Below are 27,492 nucleotides of genomic sequence, written 5' to 3'. Positions count from 1 at the left end.
GTACCTTGCAAGCAGTGGTGAAGCTTTGGGATGCAAGGAACTGAGTAACTCGCTGCAGGCCACCCAGCCCTCAATTTACACTTCTATCCACACTATTTATGTGGTTGTTCCAGTTGAGTTCTTGGTCAATAGTGCCCACCTCCCCCCACAGGATGTTGATAGTGTAGGACTCAGCACTGCAAATCCTATTGAATCTCAAGGCTGTGTTATTAGATTCCTCTCAATAGAGAGGTCATTGCCTATCACTTCTGTGGTAATTTTACCTATATATATCAACTAATATAAGAGTTTACATATCCTTGTACCTTTTCAGTCTAGGTTATATCCTCATGTCTACAGAATTCATCACAGTCCAACTCAAAGGAAAGATCACTACCAATGAACCAATTCTGATAAAGATGACTTCCATTCCATTCCTGAGTAACTTCAGCAGCTGGATAAGTCAAGGTTATTGTTAATATCAATTGTCACCTTTGTGGATTCTTCCTCCTGACTAATTCAACTACAGGAAGATAAGCATCTAAATAAGGCAGCAAATTCCGTTGAGGAGCATGGAATCAGAGAACTTACTATAAATTGATCAACCATATCAGTTTTAAAACATCAATCACAATCTTGCTAGAGGCTCTTTAGCAAGATAGCCACCTTAATACAAAAACAGATAAAAAGCATCTTTATTACCTTGGAAAAGGCTTGTCCAAAGATGCTTTATCCATGATAGAAAGGAAATCTGTGCAGTCCATTATCTCTTCTTCCACCAACTCATCCATCTCTTCATTTTTCTCCACCAGATGCATCTGTGGTTGCCCATCAGCAAACTTTGCAGCCAATTGCTGGTACTCCTGAGCTTGAAAGAGCTGGTTTTTCGGCCCAAGAAGACCCCATTGCTGTCAAACACAACCAACAAGTATACAGTCTGAAAACCATTGTCAACCTCTCTCCAGATCAGACAGTGGTGAACTGGTAAGAGTGGAATATCTTAGGACACCACATTTATTCCGTCCACATTACCAGTGCTTCCTTGTTTGAGAACAGCTTTTTGGCACTGGTAAGGCTGATGAGCAAAGGTCAACCACAAGTGAAAAAAGTACAGATAACACCAGAGAAAAGCTCAACAAATGAATGTAAGAATGTTTAAGGCATAGACTTTTGCCTTTTCATTGTTGAAGCTATAAACAAACAGAAAATCACAGTGCTCTTACCCTTTAATAAAGGGCCATATTGCACTTAGTTCTTACCATCATAGAGATAAGATTGCAGCAAGTTCTCAGAAGCTGCATCAAAACATCTCATTTTAACTCACAAGGAAACTCCTGAGGCTTGTCAGCTGAGATACCCACAGGTCCCAGGAAAACATACTGATATATTACGTCTCTCAGCCCTAACTGTGAATTAATTGCATTCGATAAACAATTCAATCTTACCTTGAATATTCCACAAGCCACTGCTGCAGCATGTTTCTCTGCATCGATCTTCTTAGTACCGAAACCCTCTACCACCAGTTTTCTTGGCCAATATATATATAGGAGAGTTTTCTTCGTAAAGAAAGAGAAAGCCATAAACTTAATTTAAAAAAAACCGTATCATTTAGCTTACAAAAGATGACAACTACTTCCTAGCAAAATATTATAAAATATGACCAGGTCAACAGTGTTAAGAACCAACACAGGCCCTGTCCTTATTCAAAGGAGGGAGGCCAAACTACAATATGTAAGAACTTGATAACGACTGGCTCAACAATACACTATATCAATCTACTCCTGCCTGTGTACCATTGTGCCATCTCCTCTATTGGGCCTGTCCTGCCAGTGAAATGTACATTTAAGTGATGTGGGCATGTAGATATGATTGGCATGTTTTTTCAATTCCAAATTGTCTCTCAACTGAAGGGTCAATCATACCATTATATCTGGAGTACACATAATGGTCTGACTGGCTAAGGTCAGCACATTTCCTTCCAAGGACGCTTGTCAAATAGGTAAGTTTTTCTGACAATTTGGGCACACGAGAGTGGCAAATGCTGAAATCTGGAGAAACACTCAAAAAGCTGAACAAACTCAGCAGGCCAGGTAGTACCTATAGGGGGAAATGGTTTGTCAACATTTTAAGTCAACCCCTTCATCTGGACTGTCTAGCTGTAGGATCTGGTTATTGACAACCCAGTAGTTTAATGGCTAACATGCCTGAAATAAAGTTTTTTTTTCATTTTAATTCAATAATTTAAGTACCTTAAGTTTAATTCCATAGATAATTTATCTGTCTTATACTAAAATTCTTTTAATACTTGTCAGAGATTTTAGGGAGCTAGGTAGAAAGCTGAAGGAAGCTTGTTTCATCACTGAGTCCAGAAGCCCAGATGCGTCCCTAATTGTCATGACCAGGAAGAAGAATGTATGTGGACTATAGGACTCTGAACATGCGTACTGTTCCCGACCAGTATATGGTTCCGAGGATCGAAGACGTGCTGGCCTGTCTGAGTGGTGTGAAGTGGTTCTGAGCGCTTGACTTGAGGAGTGGATATTACCAGATCCCCATGAATGAGGCTGACAAAGAGAAGACGGCATTTACCGATGTATGTCCACTAGGATTCTTCCAGTTTGATAGGATGCCCCAGGGCACATCGGGAGCCCCTGCAACTTTAAAGCATGTCATGGAGAAAACTGTGGGGGATATGAACCTGTTTGAGATACTGGTGTATCTGGATGACCTCATTGTGTTTGGGTCCACCTTGGAGGAACATGAAGCAAGGCTACTAAAGGTGCTGGGCTGCCTGAAAGCTGACGGGTTAAAACTTTCCCTGGACAAGTGCCAGTTCTGCAAGATGTCTGTCAACTATGTTGAGTACAGAGTCTCACGGGATGGAGTAGCTACAGATCCATCTAAGCTAGATGCGGTGACCATATGGCCAAGGCCCCAGACTGTGAGTGCTTTGCGCTCGTTCCTTGGGTTCTGGGGTTACTATCAGAAGATTGTGAAGGGCTATGCAAAAGTGAGTCACCCTTTAAATCAGCTTCTGTGGTTACCCTCCCTTAGGGAAAAAAGGGAGGAGGACAAAAGGAGAGGAGGGTAAAGATCATCTTAGCCTTTTGGAGCAAGATGGGATGTGAAATGTAAAGAGGCCTTTCAGTCGCTGAAGGAGCTCTGACACAAGCACCTGTGCTGGCTTTTGCAGACTCTCAATTGCCGTATGTACTGCACACAGATGCCAGCAGAGAGGGCTTGGGGGGTGTCCTGTATCAGGACACAGGGCTGAGACCTGTTGTGTTTGTCTGCCGGAGTCTGGCACCCTCTGAGAAAATCTAACCCATGCAGAAGTTGGAGTTCCTGGCATTGAAATGGGCGGTGGTGGATAAGTTGAGTGACTACTTCTAAGGTGCCAAGTTTGTGGTGAGGCAGACAACAATCCCCTAACTTATATCCTGAACTTGGCAAAATTGGATGCCACAGGCCATCGGTGGTTGGCAGCATTGTCTGCCTATGACTTCAGCCTAAAGTACCGGCCGGGAAGTAAGGATATCGATGCTGATGCTTTGTCCCAATGTGCGCATGAAGGGCTGGACAGGGACAAAGAGTGGGAGAGCATTCCTGCTCCAGGAATGAAAGCCATGAGCCAGTTTTGCATCATGGTGAAGGCAGAGGGAAGGCAAGGGCAGCATCGAGCAGTAGGTCAATTGGGAGCTTCTGATGGCGCAATTTCACAAGCGTACTGTAATCTGACGGCTCTGAAGAGAAATCAGTTGCCAGAATTGAGTCCTAGGGAAGTAGCAGCTGCTCAGCAAAATGACACAGGCATCCGTACCATTTCATCAGTGATGGAAAGGGGAGACATGGTTCAAATGGAGAGGACAAAACACACTGTGGTGTCTCAATTACTGAGAGAATGGCCCAGATTGAAATGGCAGAACCGAATCCTGTACCGGGTCACGTCACCTCAGACCAGCTTCTGTGTTCCCAGCTGGTTCTGCCTGAGAAGTATCAGAGGATTATGTTGAAGTCACTTTATGATGATTCTGACCATTTGGGGGTTGAAAAGATCTATGGATTACTCGGACATCAGTTCTACTGGCCCCGAATGAAGCCGGAGGTTAAAGAGTACTGCAAGTCGTGCAGTCAATGAATACAGAGAAAGATGCTGCCTACGAGGGCCGCTCCATTGTCCCACTTGCAGAGTGCAGGGCCCCTTGACCTGGTGTGTATGGATTTCTTGTCAATAGAGGCAAAAGCCGGTAACATAGCGAATGTCTTGGTCACTATGGATCACTACACCAAATATGTGCAATCTTTCCCTACCAAGGATCAGAGGACATGACGGTGGCCGAAGTGTTATGGGAGACATATTTCATTTATTATGGCCTCTCCACATGGATAAATAGTGATCAGGGAGGGGATTTCAAGAGTAGGGTCATACATGGGTTACTGAGTATGCTTGAAGTCGAGAATTCGAAGACTACACTTATCACCTGCAGGGTGATCTCCAGCCCGAGAGGTTTAACAAGACCTTGCTAGACATGCTTGGTTCCTTGGAGATCAGCAAAAAGATTAAGTGGAGTCAACGTATTGGATATCTAGGCCACTGCTACAACTGTACATGAAATGAAGCTACCGGGTACTCGCCATATTACCTGATGTTTGGGTGCTGGGCGAGGTTGCTTATCAACTTTTATTTTGGGACGGGTGAGGAAGATCTACCACTGAAAACTGATTTGAAGTATGTGACTATGTGATATGAGATGGGAGCTGAAAAAGGCTTATGAATTAGTTGAGGTCACAACTGCCAAGAAGAATCAAGGAAATAAGAGGAGGTATGATCAAAAGGTTAGATTCTCCCAAATCATGTTGGGAGACCGGTATTCATAAGGAACTTGGGACTACCTGGGAAGCATAAGTTGGCTGACTTTGGGTGGCTATACCCTAACTAGTGGAAAGTCCGATGCCAAACGTACCAGTTTTCTGGGTGAAACCAGAGGATGGGAATGGGCCAGTCAAGGTTCTCCATCAGAACCACCTTCTACTTCTGGGACAAGGTGTGCATGTTGACCCAGACCCTGACCTGGAGCCTACAGCTAGTAAGAGGACTCTGCACTGATGCGGAGAGACTGAAGGACTAGCAGCAGCAAAGATAAGACTGGTCCCCGCCCCTGAATGGGATACGGACTTGGAGGATGAGGAACCGGGGGTGTGGTAAATGCTGCCTTTTGCTAACTCCCCATTGATTGGGGAAGGGATACTCAACCTTTCCCACACCAAGACAGGTGAAATCGGGGGGGGGGGACTATCTGTGGTCAGGCTGGGTTTCAGTGGGACCGTGAAGAGGACGAAATGGAGCTCAGTAGAAGTGGCAGAGGGATCCGAGTTGCAGGAGGGCACAAGTGGTAGACCGGGAGAGGTCTCGCCATATGGGTCAGAAGTATCCCAAGCAGAGTCTGAAACTAAAGAAATAGATGATGGAGTAAGGTGGTCTCAAGGAATCAGGAGATCCCCCCCCCCCCCCCCCGCCCGATAGGCTGGCCTATGTAGCAATGGGGGAACGGAGTGCTATGGCCATCTCTGCTTAGGTACCCGAGGGCTCACTGTCCGAGGGGTTTCCCGTCATTCATACTCCCAACTGAAGAGTCGCTCTTCACCACAGTTGTAACAGACAATACCGGCTGCTCCCCATCTCACGGGACCCTAGCCACTAGCAGCCATTTTGCACACTCCATCCCCTTAGGGGCCCTGTCTCCCCATCAGCTCCATCGTATGAGGGGAGGGGGGGCCAATCCTGCTGATAACAACAGGACATTTCAGTTCTCAACTCGCCTTTACCATTCCTTGGTGCAGGCTATCCATGGTCACTTCAATCTAGGGGGCTACTACCAAGATCTGTACCCTCCTGACCAAGGCCCCCCGCGCCACTGACACATTCTCCTCTTCTCATACTTCCCTGATCAACTCAAAAACGAGACAGTTGTAGACCCCAAGCGATCAGGTCTTGGGACTGGGTATCTTTTGCTATTTGGTCTGTTCTTAACTGATCCACCTCAGTTGTCTGAATGACCCCTCTATGCCACAAGCAACTTAGCTGCCTCACTAGCCGAAAAATGTAGGCAAAAAGCTTGTCCCCTTCTTCTGACGCATTCTGAAATAAGGTTGTGAGCTCCACTGGGCTTCTCGTTGCATAAACACCTTTTCGAGCACTTGCACGTAGGCTGCAGAGGTGGCAATGGAGTTCTGGGTCTTTATGGCTCTCACTGTGTCAGCAGCCCAGCCTCAAACTCTCAACCAATCACTGTCTTTTTACGTGATCAGAGCACTGCCACTCATCTAACAACTGAGAGGTCTGCTCCGCCCAAGTGTCATACTCCTCTTCCCCCTTAAGGGTGGGCTTCACCCCAGAGAACATTCTCAACTTTTGATAGATAGGACCCTCTGTCTGGGCACTGGGCCATTTATTCTCCAGGAAGGTAAGGGCTGATACCAACTCAGAAGTCCCACCCTTCACTGGAGAACTCATTAGACATTCCAAATCAGACCACTCTTTCCCCTCACTCACAGAAATGAGAGCAATCTGTCCTTGAAGTCTCCGCCCCCAGCTACAGGAGACTCGACTTGCGATTCGTTCCGTTCTCCTACAGTCTCCTCCTCCCGGGAAGTATGGACAGCCCACTCAACACAAATGCATTCGTTACTAGTAACTCCGTGGATTCACATCACCACTCAACCCCTGCAGCATCCATAACTATGTATCATGATTGTTTTACCGGACAATAGATCAGCACAAACTTAAACACACAACCCACTGGATCAATGCTCAGCACAATCACATGGCATCCAACTAAATCAATCCCGGACGATACCCACACAATTAAACACCAGTTTCTTCAGCTGCATAAGTCTAGGGCAGACAATCTCCGGCCCTTTCAAACGTGTGAGGTTGAGGCACGAGCCCACCCCAAAACCCTGTTTATGTAGATGCTGTGTAATTTGTTACCCTGTTACAAATCAGTGTCATGAAGTAACAGACAGCACACTGTATACAATTAAAAGATTTAGTTTTATAATTCTTAATTTGACCAATGGGTTAGAAAAGAAAGAACAAAAAAAGAAAAGGGCCCATTTTAATGAAACAGTTTAATGTGCACAAGTTGGAGCTCACAGTTTCCCCGTTGCTGATCCTCCATCAATCACCCCGCTCCAGGTCAAATGTTATGACCTCTTCTCTCTGGCATCTTCTCTCTCACAAAAACCCCAAGCCCAACCTTTGTGTCCCTCACCAGAGAAACCCTCCCTTAATCTGACCATCCTAAATGGATGGCACACAATTCTCCTCTCTCACCTTCACCAATAACCCAAATGTATGTGGGAAAAAAAGCAGCTCACACAAAAAAGCACAAAATGAAATACAGAACAGCATAACAGTGAAAAATATGGATCAGGTCATTACACCTACAACATAGCTTTTTAGAGCTGCTCCTGGTTGAGCCCACTAGGGGATCAGCTATTCTGGATTGGGCGTTGTGCAATGAACTGGAATTGATTAGAGCTGAAGGAAAAGGAACCCTTAGGGGCAGTGATTATAATATGATAGAATTCACCTTGCCATTTGAGAAGATGATGCTAAAGTCAGATGCATCAGTATTACAGTGGAGAAAAGGGAATTATAGAGGCATGAGAGAGGAGCTAACTTAAACTGATGGCATAAGAACATTGGCAGGGATGACAACAGAACAGCACTGGCTAGAATTTCTGGGAGCAGTTCGGAAGGCACAGGATATATACAGTGGCATGCAAAAGTTTGGGCACCCCTGGTTATTGTGAATAGCTAAGCGAGTAAAAGATGACCTGATTTCCAAAGGAATAAAGTTAAAGATGACACATTTCTTTAATATTTTTGGCAAGATTACTTTTTTATTTCCATCTTTTACAATTTCAAAATAACAAAAACGGAAAAGGGCCCGAAGCAAAAGTTTGGGCACCCTGCATGGTCAGTACTTAGTAACACCCCCTTTGGCATGTATCACAGCTTGTAATCGCTTTCTGTAGCCAGCAAAGAATCTTTCAATTGTTGTTTGGGGGAATTTTCACCCATGCTTCCTTGCAAAAGGCTTCTAGTTCTGTGAGATTCTTGGGCCGTCTTGCATGCACTGCTCTTTTGAGGTCCATCCACAGATTTTTGATGATGTTTAGGTCGGGGGACTATGAGGGCCATGGCAAAACCTTCAGCTTGCGCCTCTTGAGGTAGTCCACTGTGGGTTTTGAGGTGTGTTTAGGATCATTATCCTGTTGTAGAAACCATCCTCTTTTCAGCTTCAGCTTTTTTTTTTACAGATGGTGTGATGTTTGCTTCCAGAATTTCCTGATTTTTAATTGAATTCATTCTTCCCTCTACCAGTGAAATGTTCCCCATGCCACTGGCTGCAACACAAGCCCAAAGCATGATCGATCCACCCCCGTGTTTAACAGTTGGAGAGGTATTCTTTTCATGAAATTCTGCACCCTTTTTTCTCCAAACATACCTTTGCTCATTGCAGCCAATAAGTTCTATTTTAACTTCATCAGTCCACAGGACTTGTTTCCAGAATGCATCAGGCTTGTTTAGATGTTCCTTTGCAAACTTCTGACACTGAATTTTGTGGTGAGAATGCAGGAGAGGTTTTCTTCTGATGACTCTTCCATGAAGGTCATCTTTGTGCAGGTGTCACTGCACAGTAGAACAGTGCAGCACCACTCCAGAGTCTGCTAAATCTTCCTGAAGGTCTTTGGCAGTCAAACAGGGGTTTTGATTTGCCTTTCTAACAATCCTACGAGCAGTTCTCTTGGGAAGTTTTCTTGGTCTTCCAGACCTCAACTTGTCCTCCACCATTCCTGTTAACTGCCTTTTCTTAATTACATTACGAACTGAGGAAACAGCTACCTGAAAACACTTTGCCATGTTCTTATAGCCTTCTCCTGCTTTGTGGGCATCATTTATTTTAATTTTTAAAGTGCTAGTCAGCTGCTTAGAGGAGCCCATGGTTGCTGATTGTTGGGACAAGGTTTGAGGAGTCAGGGTATTTATAAAGCTTTGAAATTTGCATCACCTGGCCTTTTCTAACAATGACCGTGAACAAGCCATAGCTCTAACAAGCTGATTAAGGTCTGAGACCTTGGTAAAAGTTATCTGAGAGCTCAAATCTCTTGGGGTGCCCAAACTTTTGCATGGTGCTCCTTTTCTTTTTTCCCCACTCTAAAATTGTACAGAACAAAAATAATACACTAATCTTGCTTAAAATGTTGGAAAGAATGTTTCATCTTTAATTTTATAACTATTGGAGTTCAGTTCATCTTCTACTCACTTTAACTATTCACAGTAACAGGAATTTTGGCCAGGCATGCCCAAACTTTTGCATGCCACTGTACATCCCAAGGAGGAAGTGGTGATCTAAAGGCAAGATGACACCGTCATGCCTAACAAGAGAAGTCAAAGCCAACATAAAAGGCAAAGAGAGGGCACATAATACAGCAAAGCAAGTGAGAATTTAGAGAACACACACAAAAGGCTGGTGGAACACAGTAGGCCAGGCAGCATCTATAAGGAGAAGCACTGTCAATGTTTCAGGACAGTGCTTCTCCTTATAGATGCTGTGTTCCACCAGCATTTTGTGTATGTTGTTTGAATTTCCAGCATCTGCAGATTTCCTCGTGTTTGGAAATTTAGAGGGTGGGGAGCTTTTAAAAACAAAAGGTCATTAAGAAGGTAAAGATGGAATACGAAAGTAAGTGAGCCAATAATATTAACAAGGATACCAAAAGTTTCTTCAGATACATAAAATGTAAAAGAGAGGCGACAGTGGATATCAGACCACTGGAAAATGATGCTGGAGTGACGGTAATCGCCTCATTCAATTATTTATCTCCATGGCTGGAGACTTTTACTGGCAATGTTCCACAGTTGATGATATGAGAAGCACCCCAAATGACTGTTCTTCACGTGCAAGCCAAAAGAGTAATATGGGGTAAGTCTCATGTGATTAACCATGGAACATTGTCAGTAAAAGTCTCCAGCAATGGAGATAAATAACAGGCAGTTATTGGTATTCTGCTTTAACACATTACTTACAGTTGAAAGAAAAAGTTTGTGAACCCCTTGCAATTTTCTGGTTTTCTGCATTAATTACTCATAAAATGTCTGATCTTCATCTGTCACAATAATAGGCAAACTCAATCTGCCTTAACTAATAACACACAAAGAACTGTACTTTTCATGTCTTTATTGAACACGTTGTTTAATCATTCCAGTCTAGGCTAGAAGAAGTGTATGAACCCTTGTATTTAATGACTGGGAGGACTTCCTTTAGCAGGAATAACCTCTGCCAAACATTCCCTTGTAGTTACTGATCAGATTTGTACAACGGCAAAGAGGAATTTTAGACCATTTCTCCATACCAAACCACTTCAATTCATCAATATTTCTGGGATACCTTATATGAACAGCCCTTTTCAGGCCATGCCACAGCATCTCAATTGGGTCAATTGACTCTGACTTGGCCATTCCAAAACACAAATTTTCTTCTTTTTCAACCATTCTGTTAATTTACTCTTGTGCTTTGGATCAGACTTGCTGCATCATCTACCTTCTATTAAGCTTCAGGTGATAGACTGCCACACTGACATTCTCCTGATCCAATTTTGAATTCATTGTTCCCTCAATGATTGCAAGCTGTCCAGGCACTGAAGCAGCAAAGTAATCCCTAACCATGATGCTTCTTCCACCATGCTTCGCAGTTGGTATGAGGTTTTGGTGTTGGTGTGCAGGGCCCTTTTTCCTCCAAACATAGCAATGTGCATTTCTGCCAAAAAGTTCAACTTCTGTCTCATCTGTCCACAGAACAATGTCCCAGAAGCACCATGGAATATCCAGGTGGTCTTTAGCAAAACTGAGGCGTGCAGCAATATTTTCTTTGGAGAGTAATGGTTTTCTCCATTGTGTCTTTCAATGAACACCATTCTTGTTCAGTGTTTTTCTTATAGTAGACAAATGAACAGAGACTTTAGCGAGTTCTAAAGATTTCTGCAGAAACCTTGCACTTTATTGTCTGCCTGCATCGCACCCTCTGTAACGTAGCACTTGATTCTGCAATGGCTTAGTTTTCCCTCAATGCACCGGTGTGTTGAAATGATCTATCAAGGATGGCATGCCAAACAAGTTCTTTACTGCATCCCAGTACGAGTGGCATCAGTAAACTAATTCAATCTGATACATCCTACTACCAATTAGCTATTAAAAGCCTGCATCTCCATTCCACTCACTCAGTTTTATTAACACTTCCTTCCTCATACCTTATCAAACATTTCTAGAAGCCCACATAAACACTTAATCTCCAGCTGAGTTAAGAGATCCTCAAAAACAATTTAGTTTATTCAGACTCCTTCTCTTTCACCTCCTCAGCATTGCATGTTGTACTCTTGGTGTGATCTTTGCAGGATGCCCACTCCTAGGGAGAGTAGCAAAGGTACTGAATTTCTTCCATTTGTAAATGGCTTCTCTTGCTACGGACTGATAAACACTCAAGTATTTAGAAATGCTTTTGTAGCCTATTCTAGCTTCACATGTTTCTACAATTCTTCTTTTAATGTCCACTGAAAGTCGTTTTGATTGGGGCATAGCGCACAAACAGATCGTTCTTGAGAAGAACAGTCTCTGCCTTTGTGTGTCTTTTTTATAGAGTAGGGCACCTCAACAACCCACATCTCTAATCTCATCTCATTGATTGGAACACCTGACTCCAAATAGCTTTTGTAGGAGGCATTACCCCAGAGGGTCACATACTCTTCTGAACCTAGACTATAATTGTTTAAAATCCCATACTCAGTGTTGACAAGAAGAAATACATTTGTGTGTTATAAATTTTGGCAGATTGTGTTTGTCTATTATTGTGACCTAGATGAAGGACAGACCACAGTTTATGAGTAATTACTGCAGAAAACTAGGTAACTGCATAGGGTTCACAAACTTTTTTCTTGCAACTGTATGTATTTTACATGTGGAGTAACTTACCTGTAGATTGCCTGAATGCAGAGCAGGGAGTGTGAAATCAGGGAGCTTCCCAAGGTCCTTCAGAGAGAAGTGCCTTGTCCGGAGAGACGAAAATATTATTTAACCAAAACTGTATTGTGAATATAGATGGAAGAAAGCCTTACTTTAATAGGTCCTTTGGATGATTTGTAGACAATGTGATCCTTCACATCAGAAACTTTTAGAGCTCGCTGCATAACCTGAGCCAGAAGGCCTTTTGGCTGTGGAAACTCTTGTAGTAGAACCTGCAAATCTAAACAACAAATATCACCAGTCAGCAAGTCCAAATACAGTAATGAAACCTGGAGGATGGGAAGCAGAAAATGGGGAGGAAGGGAGGGGTTGGTGAAAAGGTCAACTTCCTCCCTTCACCATATGATAACCATCAGAGATACGAACTATTAACCCAGAAGCTATAATGCATACTCTGACCACAGACAGTGAGCAATTGCAAGGTCACTTATGAATTCGAAATTCAATTCAGCTTCACTTTACATCTACGAAAAATACATTTGTCAAATGGAATCATTCGGTATTTATTGTAATGGAAATACTAGCCAATTCTTTCTCTTTCCACATCGTTAGATATGGCTAGGATAGCAACAATGAAACTGGAATAGAAGGGATTTCAGAAATGTGTCCAAGAGAATGTGCTCTTCCCTTTCTGGAAAGAGACATCATTTCCCAGAACAAATACAGCAAAATTAATAATTTAGAGCAACCAGTGGGAGAACTTTTGGGATACAATAATAGTCTCAGGTTGAGTTAACAATGATAAAGAACTCAGAATAATCTGGAGTAAAAGCACTAAATTAGAGGGCCAATTTTAATAGGCAGCAAATGGACCTAACCTGGGTAAATTAGAAACAATGATTGGCAGGCAGCATCATAAATAATAAAAAATGACAATTCAGATCCACTCGACATAAGGCTATCAAATCCAGGGAGATCAAACTGAAAAATGAATGAAACAAATGTTGATTGACAGTACAAGTGAGGAGTAGAGTAAGTACAGAATACTGAGAAGTGAAAAAGGAAACAAGGCAAAAGCCAGTGCAAGTGTAGGCTGGAATTTCTATATGAGAATCCAAGTATCTAGTACAGCCTCCTACACTGCAAATAACAAAAGAAGCTGATGCTTATTAAGGAGCAAAATGGTAACTCGCTCAGGATACCAGGAACATAGCTGAGGTACGAGATGAGAATTTCTCAATCACCTTCACCAAAAAATAAACTGTCTTGGCTACAGTAAAAGAGAAATTGAGATTATGGATGGGCTTAAAAAATGGATACAATAACAAAGGCTGATCCTTGGGGAGTTGCTGAGCATCCACTAGTTCATTCTTGATGGAAAAGTCCACTCCATGAAGGTGGCAACTCTGGCCTTCGCAGAAAGTGCATCCATCTGCTTGATCTTTTGAGTTCATCATCTCCTGCCTGTTACATCTCACACAGGGTGGTGACATAGATGTCCGAGTTCCAGGGCCAAGACAGCAAAGTGATATTCAACTCTGTCACTGTTAGAATTGCCAATGAGGAACCTGTCAATAACTCCTAAATTTCATACTGAGAAGTAGAAGTACCCTTGTGAGCTAATTTCTTTTAATATGGTATTGCTTTCGCTACTGGCCACCTCACACAGAAGGTAGAACAAGGAGGCAATTAAGCCCACTGGAGACCAGATGGCTCTGCATGGACATTAACCTGCATACACATGTGGATATGCATACGGATGACTCTCAGCATGAACACATACACGTACACAGTGGTAGGATCAGACACAGAAGTCCACTACTTCATTCTCACGTGCCCTCTCCCCCCACCCTCCCTTGATCCCTCTCATCTTCAAACCTCAAAGTCCCTGAAACCATTCCTTTGAGTGCCTCAACCTTTTCTGAGATGGTGGTTCAGGGGCTGGAACCTTAGCAGGTCTAGAAATGGGAGCTGCAACATAGGCAGATGTGTCCAGAGAGAAAGGGGCATTACAGTTTGAGAAAGAGGAGCTCAATGTGTAATGATTAGTTAATAAAAATCAACATAGATTTGCAAAAGACAACTTCCATTTAAATTCTGTTTCAGTAGATACAAAGTTGATAAGGTCAATACTGTTGACTGTAATTTGATAAAACACCACAAAGTTAAAATCCATACAATAAACGTGGCTGAGTTATGGAATCTAGATATAGTGAATGACTTTTTCACACTGGAGAATAATAAAAAACATGAAGAACACATTGAAAAACTCTCAGATTAGGCAGAAAAAAAATTGAACACAGCAGTGCTGTAAGAGATTGATAGAAAAATCAACGGGAGGCAATGGAGATACAGAAGTATAGCTGTTAACACAATACTTTACGGTGCCAACTATCTGTAAGGAGTTTGTATGTGCTCCCCATGACCATGTGGGTTTCCTCCCACATTCCAAAGATGTACCATTATGGGTAGGATTAGTCAGGTGTGGGCATGCTATGTTGGTTCTGGAAGCATGGTGGCACTTGTGGGTTGGCCCCAGCACAATCCTCATGTTGGTCGTTGACGCAAAAATAATGTATCTCACTGTAGTTTCAATGTTTCGACATACATGTGACAAATAAAGCTACTAATCTCACCATGAAGGGTAAAAATTCTAAAGGGTATTCAAGGAACAAAGGCCCAGGGGTAAAAATACATTAATCTTGAATCAAGGCAGGTTCCAAAAAAACAGCTGAAAAAGCATTCAGAATTCAGTGTTTTCTAAGTACAGAATCCAAAAGAGAGGAAGCTAATGATAAACTTGAACATAAGAATGTCTGCAGATGCTGAAAATCCAAAGCAACACACACAAAATGCTGGAGGAACTGATAATAGTCTCCCACCCAAAACACTGACTGGTTATTCAGTTCCATAGATGCTGCCTAACTTGATGATTCCTCCAGCATTCTCTAAGATAAATTTGTAAAATGTACCAACTAAACTTTTGTATTAATTTCAATTCTGGTCAACACACCTTAAGGAAATAAATCAGAAAGCACCACAATTTTGCCATTCTTCAACAAATCAACCTTTTCTTGTCTCAACACTCAAACTCTAAGCCTTCATTGCAGACCCTTCAAGGTCGGCGTATCCTCTCAAAATTGCTGCGTAGAATTTGAAACAACACTCTAGTACCTATTTGATAAATACTTATTGCACCCTCTGGGTTCAGGGACGAGATAAATTGGGATTATTCTCAATGTTAGCAAAGCAAAAGAACTGGCCATCATCTTCAAGAGAGCAGGCAGTGCACATGCTCCTGTTTACTTCAACGATGCTGAGGTCAAGAGGTTGAGGGCTTCAGGTTCCTCGGAGTGAAAATTTTTAACAATAGCTTGTCTTGATCCAACCATGATTGATGCCATGGCCAAGAAGGATCACCAGCACCTTTACTTCCTCAGGAGTCAAAAGAAATTTGGCATGTTCCCTTTGACCTTCACTAATTTTTATCAATGCTCCATAAAGCATCCTATCCAGATTCATCCTAGCTTGGTATGACAACTGCTCTACCTGTGATCACAAAGAACTGTAGAGTCGTGGACACAGCTCAGCGTATCACAAAAACCACCCTTCCCTCATGGTCTCAGACTACAGTTCTCACTGCCTCTATAATCAAGGACCTCACCCACTCTCCTCATTGGGCAGAAAACACAAAAGCCTGTAAACATGTACCATCAAGCTCAAGGACAGCTTCTATCCTGCTGTTGCAAGACTATTCAGAATCAGGTTCATTATCACCAGCATATGTTGTGAAATTTGTTAACTTTAACGGCAGCAGTACAGTTGAAATACATAACAAGATTTTAAAAATCTGAATTACAAAAGTGTAGTAGTAGTCCTCCGTTAGTCTCAATAGACCATGGATTTGCACCTTGGAAAGTTTCCAGGGCTCAAGCCCGGGCAAGGTCTTTTTTTAATGGAAGATCAGCAGATGCCCAAGCTGCAAGTCTCCCCTCTCCACGCCACTGATGTTGTCCAAGGGAAGGGCATTAGGACCCATACAGCTTAGCACTGGTGTCGTCGCAGAGCAATTTGTGGTTAAGTGCCTTGCTCAAGGACACACACGCAGCCTCAGCCAAGGTTCAAACTAGCAACCTTCAGATCACTAGACGAACACCTTAACCACTTGGCCATGTGCCAACACGTTTACAGTAAGTAAATGTACATTATTAAATAGTTAAGTTAAAAATAAGTAGTGCAAAAAAAACAGAAATAAGAAAGTAGTGAGGTAGAGTTCATGGGTTCAATGCTCATGGACAACATCAGTGGCATGGAGAGGGCAGACTTGCAGCCTGGGCAACTGCTGGACTTCCATTAAAAAAACCTTGCCCAGGCTTGCGCCCAGGAAACTTTCCAAGGTGCAAATCCATGGTCTATCGAAGAAGCTGTTCCTGAGTCACTAAGTGTGTGGCTTCAGCCTTCTGTATCTCCTTCCTGATGGTAACAATCAGAAGAGGGCATATCCTGGGTGATGGGGGTCCTTAACGATGGATGTTGCCTTCCTAAGGTTCTGCTTCTTGAAGATGTCTTGGATGCTACAGAGGCTTGTATCCATGATGGAGCTGACTAATTTGGTAAATTTTTGCAACTTATTTTGATCTTGTGCAGTGCCCCTCTCATTCCACACGGTGATACAGCCAGTCAGAGTTCTCTCCACAGTACATTTGTAGAGGTTTTTGAGTATTTTAGTTGACAAATTAAATCTCCTCAAACTCCAAATGAAATATACCCACTGTCTCATCGTCTTTATAGCCACATTGATGTACTGTATCTAGGTTCAGTCCTCAGATGTCGTCATCCAGGAACTTGAAATTGTTCACTCTCTTCACTTCTGATACCTCTATGAGGATTGGTTTGTGTTCCCTTGTCTTACTCTTTCTGCAGTCCACAATCAGCTCTTTGGTCTTGCTGATGGTGAGTGCAAGGTTGTTGCTGCAACACCACTCAACTAGCTGGTATATCTCACTTCTGTACCCCCCTCTCGTCTCCATCTGAGATTCTACCAACAATGGCTGTATCATCAGCAAATGTGTGGATGGTATTTGAGCTATGCCTAGCCACACAGCTGTGGGTGTACAGAGAGTAGAGCAGAGGGCTAAGCACACCCCCCCCCCCCACCACTGCTGCACCAGTGTTAACTGTTAGCAAGGTGGAGATGTTATTTCTAATCTGCACAGATTGTGGTCTTCCGGTTAGGAAGCTGAAGATCCATTTGCAGAGGGAGGTAGAGGCCGAGGTTCTGTAGCTTATAGATCAGGACTGTAGGCATAATGGTGTTAAATGCTGAGCCATAGTCAATAAACAGCATCCTGACGTAAGTATTTGCATTGACCGGGTGATTAAAGTCTGCATGGAGAGCCAATGAGATCGCATCCCCTGTAGACCTATTATGATGGTAGGCAAATTGCAGTGGGTCAAGTTCTTCCTGAAACAGGTGTTGATTCTGGCCATGACCAGCCTCTCAAAGCATTTCATCACTGTAGATGTGAGTGCTACTGGACGACAGTTGCTAGTCATCATTGAACAGTTCTCTAGTACAAGATGGAATCTTGACCTCACAGTCAAACTTATGACACTTTTTTGCACTTATTGTTTGCCTGTCCTGAACTTTCTCTGTAACTGTAAGTCTTAATTCCGAACTGCTATTACTTCACCTTGTACAACTTCAATGCACTTTTGTAGTGAATTGATCTGTATGAATGGTATGCAAGACAGGTTTTTCACTATAACTCAATACATGTGACAATAATCTGATTTACTAATTTACCAGTGATAGAGAAATGTCCCCCATTATCGTTGGTGTCAAGAACCCAAGGTTAAATTTGAAATGCACATGAACATTCTCAAAAGCAATGAGCAAAAATTAAAAGTATTTAACATTGGGACCTGCTAAGGTGACAGGGGCAGATTCAATTGTGGTTTTTGGTTAATAAATCTTGCAGCATTATAGAGGAAGGGACTGGAAAGTGGAATTAGATGAAAGTTGCTTTCAAATAACCAAGTGGCCTTCTCCTTAATTGTCACCACTTCATGGCTCATTCAGCCCTGAACATCTGCACCAACTCATCGAAAGAAAGTGTTTATAAATTAATCAGTCTGCCCTATCTTAACAACATAGTTAGGAAATGCTTTTTGTTTTCAAGCATTTATTCAATTCCCATTTGAAATTCATTTGGGAGAACACTTTTTTCCACCCTTTTAGGCAGTATTACAAATTCTGTAAAAGATCGTAAGATACAGGAGTAGAATTAGGCCATTTGGCCCATTGAGTGTCTGCTATTCAATCAAGCCTGTTTCTTTTATTAATCCAATTATTTAGTCTTCTCTATTTAATACTTAACCTTTTTATCAATCAAGAACGAACCAATACCTACCTTAAATACACATCGTGACTTGGTCTTCTGTAGCAAAAAAGTCACACCTTCATCTCTGTTTTAAAGGGACATTTTTTTATTCTGAGGTTGGACCCTTGGATTCTAGTCTAATGGAAACATCCACTCTATGTCCAGTCCTTTCAATAACTAGTAGGTTTTCAATGATATTCCTTCATTAAACACTGCTCACATGTCAAGCTAAAACTAAAATTCTTCCTCATCTAGATTGTTTGGCAGCCACTTTAAATGCTTTCGCCGGTTACTGATTCTTTGTCAGTATATTTTTTACTTACTCTACCAGAAACCCTCAAGATTCAGCCACCTTTAAAATATCCTTAAAGAGAAATAATAGCTTCTTTTATTTTTCCAAACTGTTAGTATTCTAGATGAGCCTTCACTCCATACCCTCCAAGGCCTTGACATCTTTCCCAAAACTGCTGCCCAGTTTGAAAGCATACTGGGCTCAACTTCGTTTTTTTACCCCGCAAACTCGTATTTTGGGTTATAAAGGCAAGGATCCCTTAACCATTTTAAAATACTCAAACCAATCCTGCCTACTCACCTCCAAGTGCTGCTATTTCCAACACTTTTTAAAAGTACATCATCTTCATCATTTCAAATCGAATCTGTATTTAGCTTACATCTTAAGATGCTTTATCACGATTTTCCTCCAAAACTACACCATAGTCCATTGAATCTAATGAATATGTATTGACAGGTGAAATTGACCTACATAGAAAACTTCAGTTAATACGTGATGAGTGCTGCAGTGCTTCACATTTATTAATAAGTTTTTGATCATATTTCAATATCGCTAGACATCTGATTACAAACACTATATATGTGGGGTATATCAGACTTGTCCCTGAGTCCCACCTTGCGACCTACCCGGCCCGAGACGTTGACTGCTCGTTTCCACGGATGCTGCCCGACCTGCTGAGTTCCTCCAGTTTGGTTCTACGTGTTCCTCTGACCCCAGCATCTACAGTGTACTTTGTGTTTACCTACCCGGCCCTACTCCTGATGGCCGCTCCAGCTCTTGCTCCTCTCGCTCGGTGTCACGCTGCTGCTGCTGCGTCCGCAGGCTCGCAGAGTACTTAAACCGGTGCATTGCTCCAGTCCGACCACAGTCCCATTTAGTATGCCAAACCAAAGCTGCGGTCCGTCCCCATGGCCCAGTACCGGGATGCCTGAGCGGGCAGAGCTTCCTCGTAAAGAGCCGCAGCAAACCCGAAGACCGCACCGCTGCTGCCATCTTGGAAGCAAACAGCCCCCGGAACCGGCTCCAAAACCTTCGCGGAGAAACGAGAAGCTGCGGACAAGATGGTCTGCACAATCAAATATGACATTGAGCTCAATGGAGCCCCTAGTGGCAGGATGAAGGAGACTCAATCCAACCTTGGGGTAAGTGTTGAGACAAATTACCAGTACCGCTGGTGATTGGAGACCAGGTCAGTAACTCTGCAAGCCATAAAGGAAAATAGTTAAGAGAATAAAGCTCACTGAAAATGATTGCTGCAACAAAAAGAACATTAATAGTTCTCAATGTCATTGCATAATGTTGTATAAAACTGACAAATATGCGACTTGATATCCTCATGATTATTACTCACAACTTTTAATAGTTCCAACCATTGCAGTCTTACTTGAAGGTGTCCAGATGCCGTGCAATAATAATAATCCATGGGAATTCAGCAATATCCAGCGAAAGGATTGCCGTGAGATGGAGGATAACTTGAGATTGGTCTTCGATCGAGATCTCCCGTGCTGCGTGGAGTTTCCACATTCTCTCTGTGACCATGTATATTTCCCCAGGAGAGACATTTTCCTCCCAGATATCAAATTTCCACTTATTTCACTGTAATATACAGTCTCTCACATGTCTAGTGCAGTGCTAATAGGCACATCAGACATTGTGCGTTATGAGAACTAAATGAAGGGACAAAACTAATGAGATTATTGTGAGCAGGCCCAATGGCCTCCTAAGTAGTAAGGATAAAGAAAATGAGCACTTTCTCCCTCCTCAACATATGCTGCTGCCTCTTACAGCATTTTTTTGTATTCAATTACAAAATACGATTTGCTAGTTAATCCATTTTTGAAAGTGGTATCACATTGATTTCTACAAATGAGAATTGTCTTAGTTTGAAAGAATTATATGATACTGGGATACAAGTGTAACATGATACCACATTACAAAAGATAAAAGGTTAACATATGAGGAACATTTGACCGCTCCTTGGAGTTCAGAAGAATGAGGGGGGGACCTCAAGAGAAACATTTCAAATGTTGAAAGGCATGGACAGAGTGGATGTGGCAAAGTTTTTTCCAATGGTGGGGGACTCTAGTACGAGAGGACCTGACTTGAGGATTGCAGGGTGCCCATTCAGAACAGAGATGCAAAAAAATTATTTTAGCCAGAGGGTGGTGAATCTATGGAATTTGTTGCCATGAGTGACAGTGGAGGCTAAGTCAATGGGTGTATTTAAGGCAGAGATTGATAGGTATCTGAGTAGTCAGGGCATCAAAGGTTATGGTGAGAAGGCAGGGGAATGGGACTAAAGGGGAGATTAGATCAGCTCATGATGAAATGGCGGAGCAGACTCGATAGGCCAATTGGCCGACTTCTGCTCCTTTGTTTTATGGTCTTAATCCTGGATACTAAATATCAGCTATGTGGAATGTGCCATAAGTGTTTGGTCCTCATAACACTTTGGCTTCATTAGAGCAATTCAGAATAGTCCCGATGAAGGGTATCGGCCTGATACGTCCACTTATACTTTTCAATAGATGCTGCCTGGCCTGCTGAGTTCCTCCAGCATTGTGGGTGTGTTGCTTGGATTTCCTGCATTTGCAGATCTTCTCTTGTTTGTAATTAGAATGGTTAAGTTTTGTTTTCTTGTGATCAGAAACTTAACTGGATCATGACACTAATACTGTGGTGGAAAAGGCAGGTATGTTCTGTAATACCTCACCCTCTGAATCACTTCAGCTCTTCATACAACCTGAGTGTACTCTCAAGAACATTAAAGTTCCGCATCATCCAAAGAAAAGCAGACAACCTCTTTGGTATCCTATCACATTGGTGCATTATAAGGCAGTGCTGTCAATAATTACATGATCCACCGCAGCAACATGTCCAACCTTTTCCCATTACTTTCCAAAAATGAACTCCACCATCCAGTTCCTATGTATGACTGTTTCCCTCCAAGTCATGCCATCCAGACTTGGACATTTACTCCACTCCTTTATTGTCATAAGCGCAGAGAGACATTGTGGAACTCCTTACCTGTCAACACCACGGGGGACAATACCATCACAGAAACTAAGAAAGGTCATCTATCCAAAACTATTCGTTTTTCTGTGCTGTTTTCTCACTCCACAGATACAGATGACAGAAGAGGTTCCGCTGCCTTGAGAAATAGTCAATAAGTTCCTAGGGCAGGGGTTCCCGACCTCTTTTATGCCTTGAACCAATACCATTAAGCAAGGGATACATGCACCGCAAGTTGGGAACCCTTGCTGCCCTAGGGCTCAACAAGGAGACCCCTCATATCTTGCAGGGCACCGGTACGGGTATTTAAAACTTCTTTCGTCCCAGGTGAGGTGCTGAAGGAATGTAGGATAGATAATGTTCCATCGTTCAAGAAAGGCTCCAAGAAATTATAGGTTGATGAATCTGAAATCAGTAGTGGATAAATCATTGGAAGGTATTCTAAGGGATTGGTTAAAAAAAAAGTTGAATAGACAGGGCCTGAACAAGTATATTCAACATAGTTTTCTGCGTGGTAGGTTGTGTCTAACCAATCTTATAAGAGTTTTTTGAAGATGTTACTAGGAAAGTTGAAGGAAAAGCAATAGATGATGTCTACATGGACTTTAGCAAGGTCTTTGACAAGGTCCAACGTGTGAGGCTGGTCAGGAAGCTTCAGACACTTCGCATTCAGGATGAGGTAGTAAATTGGATTTGAAGTTGGTTTTGTGGGACAAGCTATAGAGATAGTAGATGGTTGGCTCTCTGATTGGAGGACTGTGCATCATCGGAATAGATGCAGGGTCAATGACCTAAATCAGGGGTTCCCAAACTTCCTTATGCCATGGACCAATACTATTAAGCAAGGTGTCTTCAGACCCCAAGTTGGGAACCCCTGATCTAAATGATAATGAGGTCAGCAAATTTGCATAAGATTGGGGGTGTAGTGGATAGCAAGGAAAGCTATCAAAGCTTGCAAAATTTTCTTGACCAGCTGGAAAAATGGGCTGAAAATGACAGATGGAATTTATTGGAGACAAGTGTGAGATTTTTCACTTTGGGAGGACAACCAGGGTAGGATTTACACAATGAATAGTAAGGGACTGAGGACTGTACTATAACAGAAGGATCTGGGAGTATAGTTCCATAGTGATGTCACAGGTAGATAGTATAATAAAGAGGGCATTTGGCAAATAGGCCTTCATAAATCTAAGTATGAGTACAGAAGTTGTAACACTATGTTGAAATTATACAGATGCCAGTAAAACCAAATCTGGACTATTGTGTGCAGTTCTGCACACCTACCTACAGGAAAGGTATCAATAAGAATGAAAGAGTACATAGAAAATTTACAAAGATGTTGCCAGGATGGAGCTAAGAGCCCATGGTATTGCAGGAAAGATACCAGCATGGATTGACCAATGGCTGATAGGCAGGAGGCAAAGGGGCCTTTCCTGGTTGGCTGCAGGTGACTAGTGGTGTTTCACAGGAGTCTGTGTTGGGGCCACTCCTTTTTACGTTATGTATGGATGGCAAAATTGATAGCTTTGTAGCCAAGCTTGCAGACAATACTAAGATAGGTGGAGGGACAGGTAGAGTTGAAGAAGCAAGGCTGCAGACGGCCTTAAATCGGGTGAGAAGAATGGACAAAGAAGTTGCCGATGGAATACAGTGTTGATAAGTGTACAGTCATGCATTTTAGTAAAAGAAATACAAGTGTAGACTATTTTCAAAATAGAGGGAGAAAATCTGAAGTGCAAGTGGGATCTCATACAAACTTAAATGCTTACAGGCCTTAATAGAGTGGATGTGCAGAGGATTTTTCCCATGTTGGGGGATTAAGAGCAGAGGACTGAAACTTAGAATAAATGGATGTCCATTTCAAATAGCTGAGGATGAATTTTAGCCAGGGAGTGGTGAATCTGTGGAATCCATTGCCACATATGACTGTGGAGGCCAGATCATTAGGTATATTTAAGACAGAGGTTAATATATTCCTATTAGTCAGGGCATGAAGGGTTATGAGTTGACCACAGTAGATTGGCGATGAGGAAAATGGATCACTATGATGAAATGATACAGCAGACACTAGGGGTGAGATGACTTAATTTTGCTCCGATATTTTATGGCAAGTTTGAATAGATTAGGATTTTATCCCCTGGAACATAGAAAATGAAGAGAAACTTGAGAGGTACACAAAATTATGAGAATAGGTAGGGTTAATGCAAACAAGCTTTTCCAACAGTTTGTGTGAAACTATAATTAAAGGTCATAGGTTAAGGGTGTAAGATTCAAGGGCAACCCAAGTGAACTTGTATCACCCCTTGAGAGGACGTGTGTGAAAACAGCTGCCATTGGAAGTGGGTCTGATTTCAACATTTAAGAGAAGTTTGGATAAGTACATGGACATAAGGGCTATGGTCCAGGTGCAGGGTTGATGAGATTAGGCTGAGTAACAGACAAACTAGAAGTGCCAAGGAGCTTGTTCTGTGCAGTAGTGCTCAATGACTTGATGCTACTTGATAGCTTGCTACCAGGATTTTCTGTTTTTGTGCTTACGTTAGAGGCATTCTATGTGACTTTGTAGAATACAGCACTGATTAGATCTGCAGATAGTCTTTATCCCTGAAAATTTTTTAATTCTGCAATAACAAGCCAGTTTTTAAAGACTCTTCTTCTTGTCATAAATTAACAACTTCCAAACTTCGTCAGATTAAGGTACAAAAGACTGAAGCAACCAACAACCTGATGGAGGAACTCAGGTCAAGCACCACCTGTGTGGGAAAGGAGTTGTGAATCCTGTCAAACTTTCAACAGGACAGAGTGGAGAAGGAAGACAACAAGTACAAATATTAGAAGGATGAAATAGGAGCTAGTAGATGATTAGTACACAGGAAGAGTGAAGAATTGTGAGTAGATGAGGCCACGTAGGGGAGGAGAATGGGGAAAGGTGGAGTTAGAAAAGAGGCAGAGGGACAATAGGTGGGAGCAAAGGGGAAATAAAGCATTTCCATTATCCCTTGATTCCCAGTACCCTTTGCATGCTTGCTAACTGCAATGAATCAGTACTTAGTCCATCAGCTTTTAGTTACTCCACAGATTAGTGAGCATCTGCAGTGTGTCCAACAGAATTAGTTCAAGGTTGCTTAACTTTCCTTAGAATGGAAAAGTGTTAATGATAAATTTGTTCTAGGATGCACAGAAAATAACTTATTGCTCGCAATTTATTAACCCATATTTCTGAATTGACAATTTTGTTGCAGATTTTTGTATTATAGTTTCCCTGCCACCAGTGATAGGCTGACAGTTCTTCTGTTCCCTTATTACTTTTTAATGACAAGAAATGTGCATTTAAATCCTAATCCTATGACACCATTAAATATTTATGAAAACTGTATGATTGTGGTCAAAGGCCCTAATATCTCCACTTTGATAGTAAACTTGGGGTATTTTATTTAAGTCATGTGAGTTTTCTGTTTTGTAACTGGTATTTGTTTAATTTTCAACCATTCCAATTCATCTAATAGCACCACTTTACACTGAAATAGACTACATGCATTGTTTTACTGAAGAATGATACAGGAAGACCCAGTTAGGGTCACTGTATCTCCTTCTCCCTCCACATTTTCAATTCATTTTTATTCCAAATTTAGCCCGACGCCAATTTTGAAAGCCCATTTATTATTTGTCAAGTAAATGTCTTGATTTTCTTTAATATTACTTGCTCATATATAAAAAATCAATAAAGCAAACTACTGAGCAGCCTTGTATGAAAGGCCATGACTTATAGAGTTACAGCAGAAACACAAATGGTAAACAAGAACTGTAGTAATTTAATATAGGGCAAATACAGTCAGTCAACCACTCCTCGGGCATGCTATACAACAGCACAAGTATTCTAGAATTCAGCAGTGTTAATGAAGACAAGCCCAAGGATTTACTGCAACAGGAGAAACTATTTCTACTCTTTCCAGGGAGGAATCCTGTCCCCATCCCACTCCCATTTTTTTTTGTTTTAAATAACTTTGTTTTCAATCTCTAAAACTCTCTTCCTGATTAATTGGCACAGACTGACATCACTCTAACATACAGGACCTTGTATTCTTTACATTTGTGACCATTTCCCATGGTCATATCCCACCCCCAACCCTCCATGGTACAATTTACAGTACATCAATTTGAAAAGAAATGGAAAAAAAGCCCACTGAAAAGAAGTTATATATGCATTCTCTCAAAAATAGATGTTTGAATATCAAACAGTAAAAACAAAATAACAGTTGTTTCTCTCTCTATATATATGTGTATATATACCATATATCACATATGCATATATACTATATATATTTTATATATACACTATATATCATATACGTATATGTATATACACTATATGTGTGTGCATGTGTGCACGCGCGCATCTGTGTACAGATGTATTATATATATATATATATTTATATATAGATACAGCATGTATATACAAGATCTGTCAGCTACATACACCTAGTTGCTAATTTATTGGTGCATCATCTTCACCTAGCAATACTTTGATCATTTTCTATTGCCAGAGTCAATTTCAAGTCAGAACTATCGTCATCTTGTAAAAATGGGGGAGCACTCGGAGTCACTGTCAATGAAGAGACACATTCAGCAGCTTCAGTCCTCACACCCGACTTGTTAGTTGACAACCAGTGCAGGTCTCTTGATCGTTCACAGCGGTTTTCTCTCTGGGAATTGCAATGTCCTTTCAGTGCCTCCAAGTCCTCAGCTGATAAGGGAAATATTCTTGGCTCCCATGGTTGCACCATCTACAAGAATTTAAAATAAATGCAATGTTGAAACAAAAATGTGCCATACCATCTTAGTTTACTCCAATATAAAAGAGACAACATAGGGGATTTACTAATACAAACCATCACAGCTAATGAGTTCAAATCCTACAGAGCAAATTAATTAAAATTAGTTGAATAAATCTAATAGTTTTGTGGGCTGGGAGAAGAAAATAGCTGAAAATTTAGATTCCACAAAAAGATTCAAGCATACAGGTACACTAAGTATTTGATACCAATTGCCCACAACTTTTCATTTACCAGAAATATATTAAAATATGAAATCACAATTAGTTATAAAGGCCAATCATTGATATTTTGGGCAACATAGAACTGGGTAGATTCCCTCATAACTACTAACATGAAGTTATGATAGACTGCAAATTTATTCAAACATACCTGTACTTCTTCATCTGTGACCTCAGGTGTTGATGATCGTGTATCCTCACTGAAGGACAAGACTCTTGTACGATCTTTTGAGGAAAAGGAACTGACTGATGAGCAAGCTTCAGGACTGACAGGGCCAGTAAATGAGGCCTCATTTAGGAGGTGATATCCACTGTCAGGCGATGCAGGCTGCGTGTTTGTCTGCTGCGGTTGTGGGGTGGATCTTCCATCAGCTTTATTTGAAGATCTGGAAAACAGAAGAATAAAAAGACATATCTGCTGACTTTAGGATACTGATCATTCTTTGGTGATCACACTCAAACCCTTCACCACTATACATATTCACATTGTCTCCACTTATTCCATGAATATGAGCAGTAGCTGTTTGCCACCTTCTCACTCCTAGAACATAGAACAGTTCAGTACAGGATCTGGCTCTTTGGTCTACAATGTTATGCCAAAATAAATTAGAAATCAAGTGTCTAACTTAATTCCTTTTGTCTACATAATGTGCATAACCTTCATTTTCCGCACATTCATGTGCCTAAGAACCTGTTTGATGCCTCTACCACCACCCTTAGCAGTGCATACCAGACAACCACCAAC

At 41.8% G+C, this 27,492-nt stretch overlaps 2 protein-coding genes across 3 annotated transcripts in view; both read right to left on the bottom strand.

Annotated features, from left to right (window-relative positions):
- The window catches only part of dhx30 (DEAH (Asp-Glu-Ala-His) box helicase 30), an 80,488-nt gene extending 60,765 nt beyond the window's left edge, over positions 1-19,723 (bottom strand). Inside the window, exons 1-4 of the mRNA XM_059973857.1 lie at positions 19,429-19,723; positions 12,160-12,287; positions 1,425-1,535; positions 682-887 (exon numbers count right to left, since the gene is read on the bottom strand). Coding sequence (XP_059829840.1) covers positions 682-887; positions 1,425-1,535; positions 12,160-12,287; positions 19,429-19,675 — 692 coding nt within the window. The 5' untranslated portion in view covers positions 19,676-19,723. The remainder of the gene's footprint in view (positions 1-681; positions 888-1,424; positions 1,536-12,159; positions 12,288-19,428) is intronic.
- Positions 19,724-25,486: 5,763 nt separating this feature from the next.
- Positions 25,487-27,492, bottom strand: part of LOC132396276 (KAT8 regulatory NSL complex subunit 1-like) — a 146,625-nt gene continuing 144,619 nt past the window's right edge. For both annotated transcript variants that reach the window (XM_059973802.1, XM_059973808.1), the window contains 2 exons: positions 26,899-27,133; positions 25,487-26,478 (listed from right to left, as the gene is read on the bottom strand). In XM_059973802.1, coding sequence (XP_059829785.1) covers positions 26,203-26,478; positions 26,899-27,133 — 511 coding nt within the window. In that variant the 3' untranslated portion in view covers positions 25,487-26,202. The remainder of the gene's footprint in view (positions 26,479-26,898; positions 27,134-27,492) is intronic.

Source organism: Hypanus sabinus, chromosome 1, assembly GCF_030144855.1.
Source record: "Hypanus sabinus isolate sHypSab1 chromosome 1, sHypSab1.hap1, whole genome shotgun sequence".
Taxonomy (NCBI): Eukaryota; Metazoa; Chordata; class Chondrichthyes; order Myliobatiformes; family Dasyatidae; genus Hypanus; species Hypanus sabinus.
Note: the sequence above shows the minus strand (reverse complement) of the source record. Positions and strands in the feature narration are given on the sequence as shown.